The following is a 15085-nucleotide window of genomic DNA, read 5'->3' on the forward strand; positions in this document are numbered from 1 at the left end:
GAGCCGAGTCTGGGGATCTCTTGTCATCATACACGACGGAGCAAATGGGAAGAGGTTGTAGGGTGCACAAAGGTGATGGAAGAAATGTGTCTGGGGTAGAAGCAGTAACAAGACGCGAGATTGGCCTCGTGGATGATCGTGTTGGCAATATATCATCATGTAGGGCTTCTGAAGGGCGGCACCGTCTTCATGCACCGTTCCCCGCTCTTGAACATGGCCTCCGCGACCACGGGGCGTGACCCTGGGGCTAGAAGTTGAAGCTCGAGATCCGGGAGTCACAGCGCCAGTAAAGCGCCTTGTTCTCATACCGAGTCATCCACCCACCTACCTATTCCTACATCCGTAATCGTCTGCACCCTGCCCGGCGCAAAGCGACAGCCCGAGTGCTCACCTCTCACTGCCACCCCACACCTCATACCTCCACCACACGTTACTCGCAAGAGTGCTGGCATGAGGAACATTCGATCGACATCTCGCTGGAGCTGAGCCGGTCGTCATTGTGTCGTTGGCCATGTCTCGGCCACAGATTGGTATAGACCGTCTACCGGTGCGGCGGGCCAGCAATGAACCCAAGGAAGCCATGAACTGCAAGAGTTGTCGCAAGAGAAAGGTGTGTTTGAGATGATCAAGTCACGTACGTACAAAAGACTCAGACTCGGCAAAGATCAAGTGCAATCGGCTGCGACCGTCTTGTGAAGCCTGCCAAGTCTTTAATTGCGACTGCGTCTATGGTATGGAGCCAAACATGTCACATATGAAGATCGACCAGACTGACTCGTTTCGATGTATAGACGCGGTTCCCAAGAAGAGAGGTCCCAAGACCGACGTGCTCGAAGCCTTGTTGAAACGCGTCAATGGATTGGAAAAGAGGTTGAAAGACGAAGGGAAAGACCCAGATGAAGGCACACCAGAAGCGATAGTCGCAGAAAGCGTCAGGGATGCAGCGGACAAGAAGCCAACGAAGAAAGCCCCTTCTCCACCAGATGCTCTTGCCCCGCGACCTGTCGAAGCACCGCAAATACAGCAACAACGACCGCAACCGCCACAGCGCCATCCAAGCATAGGCTTCCCAGACCAATTCGTGCGGTGAGCACTTGTTGTGACTGCCTCTTGAAGTGAACCCATGCTGAGAGTCTGAATTAGCCAACAAGCGCCATCCGCTCTCCAGAACAACACTTTACTCGATGCATATTTTACACGAATACACAGCAAGCCATATTACATTCTCGATGAAGCTGCGACCCGCCAGAGATGGCAGACTGGACAGTTGCCTCCGACCGTCATCAATGCCATCCACGCCGTTACTGCTCGGTGCGTTTGAGCTTCTCTTGGTATCTGCTCGGAACACTTCATCTAACAGCGCGTAGATTTGCACCGCAACATCTTGGTGGTCACAATGCTGCAGTCCGTCACAGCGAAGAATGTGCAGTGCGGGCACGGAATTTGTTAGACATCGATGACCCTACCATTGAGAATGTACAAGTTCTGCTATTGCTTTCAAACGCCTTCTTCCAGGCCGGCAAGGGCAAAAAGTCATACATGCTTCTTAGTCAGTACCCGCCTTGACATCTTGACAAGACCACGACTTGCTGACCACTCCCAAAGCCAGTGCCATAAGTATGGCATACGCACTCAACTTGCACCGAGAGTTACCTGCTGGTCTTCGCATTTCGCCGAACGAACGAGAGGGCCGTCGCAAACTATTCTGGACATGCTACATCATGGACCGCTTCCTTGCCTCCGGATCCAAGCGACCGTCTCTAATCGCCGACGAAGCTATCTTCTTGCGGCTGCCTGGCTGGCAATCTGATTCTACCTCCATACCATACGAAGGCAATTTCTTCTCTAACGGAATCAACCTACCCATGTCTGCAGGACCGGGAAGACTGCATCAAAGCGGAGGATCCATGTTGATCGAGATCTCGCGGATACTGGGCATCACAAATCGCTATCTGGCCGCAGGCGGCGTGAAAGGCGACTCACACTTCCCCTGGCATGCCCAGTCAAATTTGTCCAAGATCCGACAAGACCTCGACACTTGGGCTTCGGGAGCACAAGACGCGTTTATGTCGATTGAAGCATTGTTCGGACAGACTGAGAGCCAAACACTGGTCTTGAGTAAGCTGGTATACCATCTCATTCATTGTTTGATTTACCGACCTTTCTTACCTATCGACTTGACCGAGCTCTCTGGCACCGGACAACATCAATCTTGGCAGATTGAAGCGACAAACCTCTGCTTCTTGCACGCGAACGCCATCTCAGAGCTGACTGAGATTGGCAAGCATTCGTCCATAACTGACTGGCCAGCTTATGTCGGATACTGTCTCTGCACTGCCGGTACCATTCATGTCCATGGCGCACATTATCCCAGCCGAGAAGGGGATGTCTTCACCCGAAGTGCCGAATTCCTGTCGAAAGAGATGTCCCAGCTGTCGGATATGCGCATCATCTGGGCTGGAGTGCAACATCAGAGAGAAACTCTGCAGACAGTTTACGGATGCCATTCTCAGCTTGTGAAGTCGCTAGCAAGCAATCCCATGCGATTCTCACCCGTTTTCCAGATGGAGGACTTCTTCGATCGATACCCTGGACAATGCATTGACGGGGCACACACAACCTTCACCGATGTTACTGTGGAAGCACTGCATGAGAGCCTACCAGCCTACAATGGGTTCAACAACAGCAACAACAACAACAGCAACAACAACAGCAATGGCTGGCAGTGGACATCACAGCCTCAAAACGGACCTTCCATTTCTTCTTCCACCACGGCAACGAGCAAATCGTCCGCTAATTTAAACAATGATCTTCATGTCTCTACAGCGAGTCGCAAGCGCCGCCGCACAAACGATGCCAAGAGCCCTCCAGACCTACCAGCTGTGATTCACGACCCAGCCCTCAACCCTCTATCTCCAGAGTTTACAAACCCCTTGACTTCACCAATCGCCACTGCTCTCCCACCTCACACCACAGCGGCAGAAGAAAACCAGACATTTACTCAGAATCCGCTTTCGCCATCGTTCTCCTTCTCACCCTGGCAATCACATCTTTCCCTTCCAATGGATCCAGATCTTAGATATCCAGCGCAGTTCGACAATTTGTTCAGTATTCCGGGACAGAATACGCACTCCAATGCTATGTTCGACCAGCAGACACCAGGAGGGCTTTCTGCGAATGGCAGTGTGAATACAGAAGGAGACAAAGATCCGTTCATGAGTCTGTTAGAGCAGTTGGCTGAGAATGAACAGACTGGTCATGGGGGTCCGAGCGATCTGGACTTTTTCTTGTCTTCGAATGGCGGACCGGGATGATCTCTTCTCATCTAGAACGATCTCGAAGAACTACATGGGTTGCAATATGTACAGTAGCTTTGATGTTTTTTTTTGCTTTCAAGTGGCGCAAATTGGGCTATGATTTGAGGATACATCAACGTCCTTTACGAAACACAGCGAAGAGCAAGTACATACAATGTGTCATTTTCTATATATGTATAAAACTAGTTTCTTTTTTCCCAAACACGTCCACCATCCTTGACCAGACAGCATCTTGACTCCAGAAACTCCTCGCTATGCTCCTATACGTTTACCAAAATTCAAGCAGAACCTTGTGTCAAGCCGGCTTCTCCCAGACCCTTCTAGAGTAAAAAGATTGATCCTTAATGGTCTCAGGCATATGCTTTTGACTGCATGTACACATCAACGACCTCTTCATCCCCTTCCTTGTGATCAATCGTCGACAAATCCACCGCTGTATCTTTAAGATTCTGCTTAAAGCATCTACCGGGATGAAAAACATTGAGCAACACCGCAGCCACAGAAACCATACTAAAGTATCATCTCGAATCAGCAAAAGGGCTTCCAATCAACAGAATAGGAGGCGGGAGAGATAAAGAAGGAAACGACTCACACAGAATCCAACACCACAAACTCTGCTTCCCTTCTCATGATAGGCGAACCCCAACCATCCTTGAGTTCAGCGATACGATAAGCACATCTTATAAAAACAAGCGTGAATGCCACAACCGCAGCTCCCACAAACGTGTGGAAACTTGATGCTTGCCACAAATGTCCGGCCGCAGGTGTGAATTTATCTTTGTTTCCAGCACACCTTACAAAGAATATCGCCGCGAGGATGGCAAAGATGAACAGAGTGATTACTTGGCTGCTGAGTCCTGCTATCATTACATCAACGCCTAGGTCGAGTAACTTTTTGTTTGTGCCGTTCGCTGCTGCGGCTGAGAGGGCGCCGCCGGCGCCTTGGAGGATGATGGCTAGGATATCGCAGGAGACGAAGATGGGGGTGTAGAAGGAGGGTTTTAGGGGCGAGAGACGAGGTTGGAGGGAAAGTGTTATTTGTTTGAGTAGCAGGTAGATGCCTGCGGTGAGGAAAGCAGGTGCGAAGGTTAGGAGGACGATGTTGAGTTTGAAGCCAGTGGGGGAAAATGGATCGTTGGAGAGGATGAGTCTGCTCGCGTAGCCTGTTGCCGTCGTCAGTTGTGTTCCACTCTTTCTTTCGCTTCGAGAGTAGCAGGCATAATAAACTCACCTATGCTCTCCAAAGCCGTTCCTAGTACCATCGCGATGGAGAATCCAAGCCATTTACGGTATAAGCGTGCTTGGTAGCAAAAGAGCAGACAACTGATGGCGAAAAGAGCGACGAAAAAGGCGTTCGCGCCTAGATTTGGTGCGTAGCCATATATGGAGTAGGAGGCTGGACATGTGTCTTTTGTGCATTGTGATGGTCGGGTGGTGGCTTCTCGGATGAGAAGTCCTGGCAGGTGTGACATTGTAGGCGGTTGGAAGCCTTTTGGGGGCCTTTGGTGGAAGGCAGGGTCAGGAGAGTCGATTGTATACAGTCGTGGTCGCTGAGGATGACAGAAAATGCCGTTCCAAGAAGAGTTGATAGGTACCAGATAGTGGTGGTTGGCGCAATCGAAAAGCATACACCTATAGATCTTTTCTTCGACCTCAGTACAGCTAGTGTCGAAACCTTCCAAAAGTCAAAGAGAGACCATGTGCAAGGGTTACCTATTGTCTATATTACTTACGCCTATGTTCGAGGAGAGCACAACGGCAGATCAAAGCACACTATGCCGCGCAGGCGGAACGATATACGCGGTATGGTCAGGGCAGGACATGGCATTTCCCCATGTTGCACCTGATGGTCATCATCTTCTTTCCTACACTTTCCGAGCCCCGAAGGCTGCCTATCGAGGGCCGAGATCACAAGAGAGCCGGACATTGCACTGACTGACAGCTGGTTGCGACTGCGTAGTCGCTGTAAACGAGATGAGCGAGACCCGCAGACGAAGCGCTAATAGATAAAGTCGTCGTAAGGCTGAAACTTGCGGCTGATTCTTGCCGAGCTGATTGAGAAGCCGGAACTAGCATTAATTCGGCATACCTAGCGACTGGTCGGCTCTAGACATTAAACATTGCTGTACAATATCATTGTGTAGATATAGGGGAACAGAGATGAGCGCGGGATCGGGATATATTGAGGTTATACAAGAATTCAATCAAAATAGCATAAGCCTTCCTTTTTGTCGTAGCACCATCATCTCTTCTAATATTGTCAGTACGCCGTACACCACATATTTTGCGTCAAAATCGCCGTCGAAGATCAAATCTAGTTCTTGGTCTCGACATTGATGGTCTGCTGCTCTTCTCTTGCTTGCTCATCGGCTTTACGAGCGGCTTGTACCGAAATGACGTTGGGCAGAGGAGGAAGCAGCGAACGGGTGGCCTGGCGGGCGTTCTGGGCCATGAGAGCGTCCATGATGACAAGAGCAGCCATGGCCTCAACAATGGGAATGGCACGGGGAACAACGCAGGGGTCGTGACGGCCCTTTGCCTCGAGAGTGCCCTCGGTCTCGTTGTAGGTGGCGGTTGCCTGCGACTGGCCAATGGTGGCAGCGGGCTTGAAGCCGACAGTGAAGTAGATGTGAGCACCGTTGGTGATGCCGCCCTGGATACCGCCAGAGTTGTTGGTCTTTGTGGTCAGACGAGGACGAGGGATACCGGCCTTAGCAGCACCCGAAGCGGCAGCTGAGCCCTTGGGAGCAGGAGCAACAATGAAGGGGTCGTTGTGAATGCTTCCAGGAACTCTTGTACCGCCGAAACCAGAGCCAATCTCGAAGCCTTTTGTGGCAGGAATGCTCAACATGGCGTGGGCCAGCTTGGCCTCCATCTTGTCGAAGCAGGGCTCGCCCAGACCAGAAGGTACGTTACGGATAACGCAAGTGACGTTACCACCGATGCTGTCCTCCTTTTCCTTGTACTTTGCGATCAAGTCGGCCATGCGGTCGTTGGCAGCTTCTTCGGGGCAACGGACGGGAAGGAATTCGTCGACCTTCTCACGGGTGATCTCGTCAATCAGCTTGAGGAACTCGGGGTTGGTCGAAGGGGTGGGGTGGTCTGCGGTGGCAGGGTAGAGCTGCTCGTGGCCGACCGAAGAGGTAAAGGCAACAATCTCGATGCCGTGGGCGAGGGTGAGGTACTTTTCGGCGATGGCGCCGGCAGCGACACGGCCTGGGTATTGTCAGCAGGTTGCTCTTGGGTATACAGTGAAAAGAGAGTGAGTAGGACGGACCGATGGTCTCGCGAGCACTGCTTCTGCCACCTCCACTGCTGGCCTTGACACCATACTTCTCCAGGTAGGTCCAGTCGGCGTGACTGGGGCGAGGGTACAAGTCCATGGTGCTGTTGCCGTAGTCCTTGGGTCTCTGGTTCTCGTTCATGACGCGCATGCCAATGGGGGTGCCCAGGGTGACGCCAAACTCGGTGCCCGACTGGATCTCGACCTTGTCTTTCTCATTGCGCGGTGTGGTGATGGCGCTCTGTCCCGGTCTGCGTCTGGTCATCTGAGGCTGGATGTCGGCCTCTGTGAGCTCCATGCCTGGCGGCACTCCGTCGACGATGCATCCGACACTGAGGCAGTGCGACTCGCCATAGCTGTGTAGAAATGGGTTAGTTGGAGGGGTCGGAGAAGTATGACATGACGGGGGGTCGCGTACGTTGTGACTCTGAAATGCGATCCGAATGTCGACATGATGTGTGTTTGCGAGAGAGAATATCAACAGTTCAGGAAAGCAAAGCGACAAGGCAAGAGCGAATGGTCAACGGGCAATGGCTCGTCATTCGTTGTTGCTCATGCCTCGAAAAAGTCCAGCCCGCGATCGGCGCTTGTCCGCGACTTGTCTCCCGCATCGCTCTTTCCCTCCTCCAACGTCACAGTATCCACTTCATCAAACATCGACCATCGAATATTCAAAGTCGCCTGCTTCTGCCATGTTGGCTCCCAGATCGCATATTCCCGTCCACTGATTTAACGCTCGTCGTTCTTTCACGCATCTGTCTGAAGCCTCATGCCATGTATTGATTCGCTTCGATTTCTTGAACCATCTGATCTACCGCCTTAGCCTTTGTTTGCAGATTCGTTGACCACACCTCGTCAATATAGAACCTCGGACATGGCCTCGTCACCAGAGCACGTCCGAGTTGAGTCCCTGAACCTTCCGTCTCCTACACGTCAACTCTGTTTCTTCTCCACTGGCTGTCTCGCAGGCTTTGCCAGTCTTCCAATGGCTTTTCTACCCAAGGTCCCCTCTCTCATGACCGCCACTCCCCCGGTACTCCGTGCTGGTGTTAGATTCTGGACCTTTGATCAAACTCGCCACCTTCTGGCACCATTCCACCTCCCTGTGTCGTTGACCGGTGGGCTAGGAGGTGCAGCAGGGGGCTTTAACGAGGTTCTCCTACACTCTCTGGTTCAGTCGAGGAAGCTGCCTGCTGCGGCCGCTCTAGGTGCTCAGACATTGCGTCTCTTTCTTTGCTTTGGCACCTTTACCTTCTTAAGCACTACCTTCAGCGACATTCTGCCACCAAAGCCATTCTGGAAGTGCTGGCTGATGGGGGCTACTGCTGGTGCTACGGGTAGTACTGTTGTCGCCGCTCTGGAAGGTGCAAGAGGTAAAGCCTTGTGGGGCCATGCGATTCCAAGAGGTGCAGCAACTATTGGTACCGTGATTGCAGTTCATGTCACCAGCTGTGCTGCTTTGCTTGACAATGTAGATGCTGGTGACTGATTGGTTCCCACCTGTGATGGTATCTGCTCTCTCGTAGTCGCTGTCTTCGATGGATCTTTGCTTCTGAGCCTAAACCTCCATCTCGATGTTGCCAACGCGCATGTCAACACGACTGCCCAGAATTCCGCAGACAGCCGGCAGCAGACAACTCTCGCGCTCACATATGAACGTAAAGTCAACCACAAGTGACCGACGAAAGCCGCGATCGGGCTGAACGAGGTGGGTGATGGAGTGTCCACAATCGGATGATAGGGCGTTGCGGATGCAAGGCCTCTGCCGTGGAAGAGTTGTTCAAGCGCGACGACGGGCCCACCTGAAGATTAAGAGCGAGTAAGACGACTGGGATCCAAGTGGAAGGGTCGGAAAATGCTCATGCTATTCCGCGCGCGAAGGGAGATCGTTGCTGAGTCCCCACTTGTCATGCTGAGGAAAGGCATGTGTGCGCAGAGAGGGAGAGCGCAGCCATCCATCAGATCACATGCGTCTTTGTGTTGTCAATGGGGCCAATATCAAAACATTCAGGGGCACATCCAAACACCTTCACTTCACTTCTCCCTTGTCGTCACTTCAATGTCACCAGCTACCCATATATACCATGCCGGCGCCTCCCTCCCACCAACCAAGTTGGTGCCAATCCGGCAAAGTCATCATCACCGCACCCCAAAGGTCTTGGGTTCAATCCCCAGCAAGACCAAAAAGACAGAAAAAAATGATCTGAAGGGCAGAGCTAGAAAGAAATGAAAGACAGAGAAAAAAAAAAAGTGAAAGAGTCAAAAAAAAAAAGCGGAAAAGCCGTCCTGAAAGCAAGACAGAAAAATAACCAAAGCAAACTGAAAAGTTTCTTCCGCCGACCACGGTGTTTCTTTTGCTTCTTGGTGGAGGATATAGGACTTGCCTTGTACAAGATCTGGCAATCACGCTCAGATACTGAGTCTCCATTCATAAGGACTCTTCGGGCTTGGATTGCCTTGATCTTGTTCAATGACACACAACAAAGCGAGCTCAGACAAGGATCACGATTTCAGAAAGTCTGGGTCTCTTCTTCGAGCCAACAGTGTCTGGAGCAGACGTCACTAGAAATGCAACAACCTCGATCACACTGTTGCGTAAGTCCCACAGGTTCTCTAGAGGCAAGTTGACTTCGCTCTGCCCAATTTTATCACTAAACCACTGCGACTGGGGAAATAGCCATCACGTGATACTCTGTCTCACAGCTCTTTCGTTCATGATTTGCTGTGTATCATTGCAAGACAGACGATCGTCCAATGTGCCACCCTGTCTCCAACTCTCAAGCGTGCAATCACAACCAATATTGTGATCAGGGATCACGAAAGACAATCCCGAGAGTAGCGGAAACATGGACGACAAGCTACAGTAGGCGTCGAGATACGAGAGCAAAAGAATTGGGTATCTGATACAAGTAAAAACACCACGAAAGCTAAAAACACCCCATACCACGTCTCGAAAGAAGAGACGAAAACAGGAACCAGAAAGCCAAGGGTAAAGAGATCCGAGAGAGCAACAAATCCGCATTGGAGCCATCCGTCGAAGGGGAATGTATGCATCGAACAAGAGGGAAGCCCTCACACAGCAGCATTAGACGTCCTCCTACTCAACGAAGCATTGGAAGCCCTCCTTCCACTACCAACACTACTCACACTAGCCGCTCTAGCGAGCCCAGCCCTCTCCTCGTAGATCCGCTTAAGATCATCCACCGAACTCTTCCTCAATCCGCTCTTTTCAACAACAGGAAGACTTCTACCATACTCTCCTTGGTGAGCAGTGCCAGAAGTTTTGTGCACGGATTCAATAGATGCCATGCGCTTCAGCAGTCCCGGCGACGGCGTTCTAGCAAAAGTGGGAGGAGCAGGAGCAGCTGGAGCAGGATTGGAAATGGAAGCTTGGCGGGAGGGTGCGCGTGAAGAAGCTGCCCAGGTGGGCTTGACAAAAGTGATGTCGTTGTCGCGTTTTGGTGGTGAGGGCACTCGTGCGGATACAGAGCGGTGAGGTGGCACAGAAGGTGCTTCGTTGCTTGTTGTCGAGCCCGGAGATGCGGTGGATGAGACCGGTTTTCGTTTTGCAATATCGGTGGCTAGTGAGTTTCTCAATTCTTTCATGAGGTCGTTCTGGGCGGGAGGTGCTGGTTGAGGTGGACTAGGCTTGCTAGGGACGTTAGGAGGAGATTCGGTATATGGCAATGCATTTCTGACGTCCGTGAAGTCATTCAAGGTACTCGACTGGCTAGAGTATGACTGTGAGACGGAGCGGCTGGGGAAAGTTGCATGAGGTGGTGGCGCGACGCCTATTGGTGCGGGTTTGCGTTTGACGGGAGAAGCCAGACTATCAGTTCTCGCAGGAAACGCCGAATTGGACTCCTCAGGCTGCCTCATTTTCACCATTGGTCGAGGTGGAAGAGGTGGACTAGCAGATTCATCGTCCTGCAGATGGATTCTGTGGAATCGCTCTCCAGAATCATGTGAAGATGTATCTCTGTAGTTCTCCTGCAGCGGGTCCTCGTAGTCTTGAGCAGCCGGTGGTGGTCGTAGTGCAGCAGCAAAGGAGTCTGGAGCAGTCTGACAAGCGTCTCTCAAGCCATGTGGCCAGTGTTCGACTGCAGCTTCTAGTATACGGCGAACAATGGAAGTCATCTTCGCATCAGCCAATTGATCCGAGCCGCATACAAGAGCCGGGGAGAAGCAGATTGCTAGGTTGTCAGGCGTCATCTTGTTGATTTTCTGGTGACTTGTAACAAGAGAGAGCAGGGGGAAGAGATGAAGTATTAGGATTAGTCTTGCTGATTGTGATAGACATGAGGCGCTCGATGTTGGAGATAGCATCTCGACCAGATCATCCAACTCAATGTCGGTCTGAGAGTCTCCAAACTTGTATCTCAGCTCATCATAGCAGGTCTCGTGGAATATGGGTGTTTTCAGTTCCCGATACCAAAGCTTGATCAGGCCAGCGGCCAGGTGGACACCATAAGCATCAGTCTGCTGGATGTGTCTGAGAGTGTGGTGGTCCAGATCAGGCTGGGAGTAAGTGATTCCACCCTCTTTCCAGACGATGAACTGTTGACCGCGGTCATAGGCCTCCCTCAAAATGCCAACAAAGATGGATTGAGGAGGTATGCGGAAGATGCCTTCTGTCTTTATGTTTTCACTTTGGCACAAGAAAGTGGTTGTTTCTCTCAGCACACGAGGCAGACGTCTCTGGCCGTATAGGTTGCGGGGCATGGGATCGTTGGCGCCAAAAGCTCTGCGACCACTGACGTATGGCGAATGGACGTCGGGCGAGAGGCGGCGATCGTGAAGGTAGACGCTCGGCGGGATGAGCAGCTTCTCGATGGGAATGTGCAGAGCCAGAGAGGTGAGGGTGGAGACGTGGACAATCTTCTTGCGGAACTTTGGCGAGACCATGGTGCCAAAGACCTCGATGAGGACGCGCACCCAGCTACGTTCGTGGACGACATAGAGTTTCTGCAGTCTCTTGCGGACTGCCCTGCTCAGGACGTGGTATGCCTGCAGGTACCATCCCATGCCGGGGCCAGTCTTCTTGTCGGACGTGGCGCTCTCGGCTTGACCACCGGCGAAGAAGACAATCTCATATTCTTCGCCTGCAATCAGCTCTTCCTCTCCTGGGAGTCTGGCGAGTACGTAGGGTAGAAGGGCATCGTAGTCGACTTGGAAGGCATCGGGGAAGGCGGCGGCATTGAGGATGTAGACGGGTAGGCCGGATTCGGAAGTCAAGGGCGAGCGATAGAGGATTGAGGCGGCAGTGTCGGCGTAGTCGTTGATGTATTCGGAAGAGAATCGCGGCGGTGGGACTGCACTCAGCGAAGTGCTTCGGAGTCGAGTCGCTCCTCGCGCAAAGGCCCTCATGCTGAAACAGACGGGCCGCCCTGTCTTGGTTCAGAGACGACTTGATTCTTTCAATGCAAAGAGATGTTTGTATATGATCGAGGGAAACAAGAGACGCTTGCAGTAGAACAAGGAGAATCCAAGTGTCGAGTGATGGACAGGGTGCAGGGCTGGTTACGTATGTATGCAAGCAGCTCTTTGCGTGTCGAGTCGCAGCGCCTCGCACCCGCCGAGTCAACAAAGTCGTAGCCTGTTATTCTCACTTTGTCAGTGGCATGCGTGTCACCCTGACATGTCCCGAGATGACTGGTCCACGGCCACGCTGAATCGATTCGACTGGATATCACAAGAATGACTTGACTTTTCTTTGTTTGCGGCCCGTCAACACAGAAACACAGACTCAGGGTCTCCATGCCGTGCCAGCCCGCAGTGGGTGGGGTTCATGGTTAAATCAACACCAACGAACCACCAACGCTCTTTGTTCATGCCGCATAAAGCCTTCGCCAACACTGTGAACAAGTCATGAACCTCGTCTACGGAACATAGCTCGGGTCCCGGAAACTCTTTAACATCTCAGCAGCCGTGTTGCTCAGCTTTGTCTGTCTGTAGGCGTCTTCTGCTGGGAACGAGAGGGAGGGCGTTATCGATTGCTAGTTATCGCTATCCCTTGCTTGTTAGACATCTTCCCATTTTGATCTTGCAAGAATCTGCTCATCTCAAGACCCGAACTTGAATGTCATCGATGATTTGTGATGGCCATCAGGGTTGCAGTTAATTGCCATTACCAAATGTAAAAGGTCTGGAACACGGAAGCCGTCCCGCCTGCTCCGGCTCTGAGCCGTCGTCGAGAAGATGATTACCTCTCGACGTCTCGCGCCCTAAATCACGCCTTCCACATGTCAATTCATTCTTTTCGTCCAGCCATTGCAAAAACTTATCAACCTTTGTATTCATTCACACCATGTCTCGTATCTCATAATCACAACTTTGCAGCCGTCTCGCCGGCGCTCTTGCTTTCCTCTTTCTCCGCTTCAACCACTCTGGCTTCTGCTTTCTCGCCGACACCGGACCCGCCCATCTTGGAGACAACACCTTTGACCACATCGAGAGTTGCTGCTGGTCCTCCAGGCTCAGCTGCCAGAACCTCGCCATCCTTCTTGACGACGAACACTCCACGTGTGGTTCCCTTGGGTGCCTTCTTCAATCCAATCGCTTCAATGAGCGAAGCTGAAGGGTCACAGAGTAGAGGGTACGGGAGCTTCTGCTTTTCCTTGAAAGTCGTGTTGGCCTTTGGTGAATCGGTGCTCAGGCCGTAGATGCTGAGCCCGGCTTCTGTCAATGGTTCATACGAGTCTCTGAAAAGGCAAACTTGGGTTGTGCCTTGGAGTCACCATGTCAGCAACTAGCGACTTCAGGCAGAGAGCAAATCAGAGAAGAGACAGTGTCTCGACGAAAGCAAAGTAACTCACAACCAGGCGTGCTCGCTTTGGGGTATGTGAAGAGCACGACGCCTTCCTTGCTCTCGTCGACCAGCGACTTGAGCGTAACCTTACGACCGTCATTGGTCTCGACTTCACCACCAAAGCCTTCAAAGTCAATCTTATTCCCAGATTTGGGTGTTCCAGAGGCAGCCTTGGTTTCCGGCTGAGGCGCGGCTACGGGTGCAGCACTCGGCTCAGGCGCAGCTGGTTCAGCAACAGGCTCGGACTTTCCGTTCGCTTTGGCGGCCTTGGTCTTGCGCTCCTTCTTTGGTGCTGGCGCCGGAGCAGGAGGAGGAGTCTTGCGCTTGCGAAGTTCGACCATGGTCGCGGAGAGCAGTCGATTGGGGAAACGAGATATGGGTCCGCGACGGACGACGAGATCGATCAGTGAGTCTACGCGTTAAACGGTGCTAACGACAGAGTGCTGGCAATCTTGTTTGTCAGCAAGAAGCTCAAGAGAAGCTCGAGGAACGAGCTCTGAAGCAGTTTACGCGCCAGCTTTGGAGAGCTTCGCGAAACCCCGCCTTCGGCAATGTTGACCGACCTTGGTTTTTGCAGGAGGCTTCCATACCGAATCCCCGAACTGCTCACTTCGAACACTCCGAATACTTACTCCGACCGCCGACCGGCATTTTTCTGCACTCCAGAGCAGAACTTCAGGCCATGGAATAATCTCCGGTGTTTCTTCTCGCCTTCGAATTCTGACTGCCGCGACGCGAGATCGGACTTCACTTTTGCTTTGGCGTCTTGGCTAGAAATGCCTCCAACTCGAGTCTGGGACGCGAAACATCGTCATGACTCGAATAAAGATGCCTGCTTTCTTCAAAAAGACCTCTCACCAGCATCAGTCCTGATGGCTGGAGAAGTTCGCAATACCTATGGCATCATACTGCTCGGTATTTATTACCTAGACGTCGCTGCTTTTTTGATGTTCGCTCTTGCCACTCGGCTGTCACAAACTCGAGATCCACCTCGCGACGCCCATGCCAATTTTTTGACACTTACAACAACAAAGGCAAGTCTATCCAGGTAGGTCCTTTCTATTGTTTTCGTCGGCTACGCAAAACCACCTCTTGCGTCTGCGTTTCTCATCTCCTTCTGGCCCCTTAAGCCCCTTCCAACCTCGACATTCTGGTGGTCCAACTTGCATGGCCTCTGAAGCTTGGACCATATTCTCCATCAAACGCTTGACTAACCCGCAATTTTTTGATAATATTCAAGTAATAGAAACTCGATGTTTCGGTGTCTTTGAGTCCAGAGCACGAGACTTTTTACAAACACGTCGGCCATGCGTTCCGAGATCGCTGCTTGACGTCTCGCTCATTCGGACTCATAGCTCTGCTGACCTAGTTTTTATACTTCCGTCATCTGCCTTCTAACCATCTTTCCTGTTTCCTTACTTTCTTCACCTACAATCAATCTCGCTCCCTCTACCAGTTCCGGGACACTTCGGTTCATCGTCTTCCTGAAGACCGACTTCCATCGCAAAGCCTCCAACCCTGATTCATCGCCACCATGGCATTGGAAGAAGAGAAAAGAGGCGGATACACCGCTGGCAGCGTCAGCTCATCATCAAATACAGACTTGGAACAAGCTCCGCCGCCGCGACCTGTTCAAGAGAAGGCCACGATTCCCGAGGGAGATGAGACTATGACGTT

General features: G+C 51.9%; 6 protein-coding genes across 6 annotated transcripts; 2 read left to right on the forward strand and 4 right to left on the reverse strand.

Annotated features, from left to right (window-relative positions):
- Nucleotides 1-499: 499 nt before the first annotated feature.
- On the forward strand, nt 500-3314 carry M436DRAFT_50179 (uncharacterized protein; the record flags this gene model as incomplete). The annotated part of the gene is made up of 6 exons (XM_013570344.1): nt 500-610; nt 665-731; nt 792-1081; nt 1169-1311; nt 1368-1549; nt 1606-3314. Coding segments are annotated over 6 exons (2502 nt in total), but the record flags the coding sequence as incomplete, so codon positions are not given.
- A 353-nt stretch (nt 3315-3667) lies between these two features.
- M436DRAFT_74269 (RTA1-domain-containing protein) lies at nt 3668-4789 on the reverse strand (the record flags this gene model as incomplete). The annotated part of the gene is made up of 3 exons (XM_013570616.1): nt 3668-3827; nt 3910-4480; nt 4549-4789. 3 exons carry the CDS (start codon nt 4787-4789, stop codon nt 3668-3670), a joined length of 972 nt encoding a protein of 323 aa, XP_013426070.1.
- Nucleotides 4790-5631: 842 nt separating this feature from the next.
- M436DRAFT_50417 (chorismate synthase) lies at nt 5632-7053 on the reverse strand (the record flags this gene model as incomplete). The annotated part of the gene is made up of 3 exons (XM_013570386.1): nt 5632-6533; nt 6595-6956; nt 7019-7053. 3 exons carry the CDS (start codon nt 7051-7053, stop codon nt 5632-5634), a joined length of 1299 nt encoding a protein of 432 aa, XP_013425840.1.
- Nucleotides 7054-7474: 421 nt separating this feature from the next.
- On the forward strand, nt 7475-8089 carry M436DRAFT_50267 (uncharacterized protein; the record flags this gene model as incomplete). The annotated part of the gene is made up of 1 exon (XM_013570357.1): nt 7475-8089. One exon carries the CDS (start codon nt 7475-7477, stop codon nt 8087-8089), a length of 615 nt encoding a protein of 204 aa, XP_013425811.1.
- Nucleotides 8090-10290: 2201 nt separating this feature from the next.
- Nucleotides 10291-11967, reverse strand: M436DRAFT_50344 (Rho GTPase activation protein; the record flags this gene model as incomplete). The annotated part of the gene is made up of 1 exon (XM_013570369.1): nt 10291-11967. A coding segment is annotated over one exon (1677 nt), but the record flags the coding sequence as incomplete, so codon positions are not given.
- A 1063-nt stretch (nt 11968-13030) lies between these two features.
- On the reverse strand, nt 13031-13746 carry M436DRAFT_12451 (AhpC-TSA-domain-containing protein; the record flags this gene model as incomplete). The annotated part of the gene is made up of 2 exons (XM_013570294.1): nt 13031-13326; nt 13416-13746. Coding segments are annotated over 2 exons (627 nt in total), but the record flags the coding sequence as incomplete, so codon positions are not given.
- Between the last annotated feature and the right edge of the window lie 1339 nt (nt 13747-15085).

The sequence above is a fragment of the Aureobasidium namibiae genome, assembly GCF_000721765.1.
Source record: "Aureobasidium namibiae CBS 147.97 unplaced genomic scaffold scaffold_12, whole genome shotgun sequence".
In the NCBI taxonomy this organism is placed as follows: Eukaryota; Fungi; Ascomycota; class Dothideomycetes; order Dothideales; family Saccotheciaceae; genus Aureobasidium; species Aureobasidium namibiae.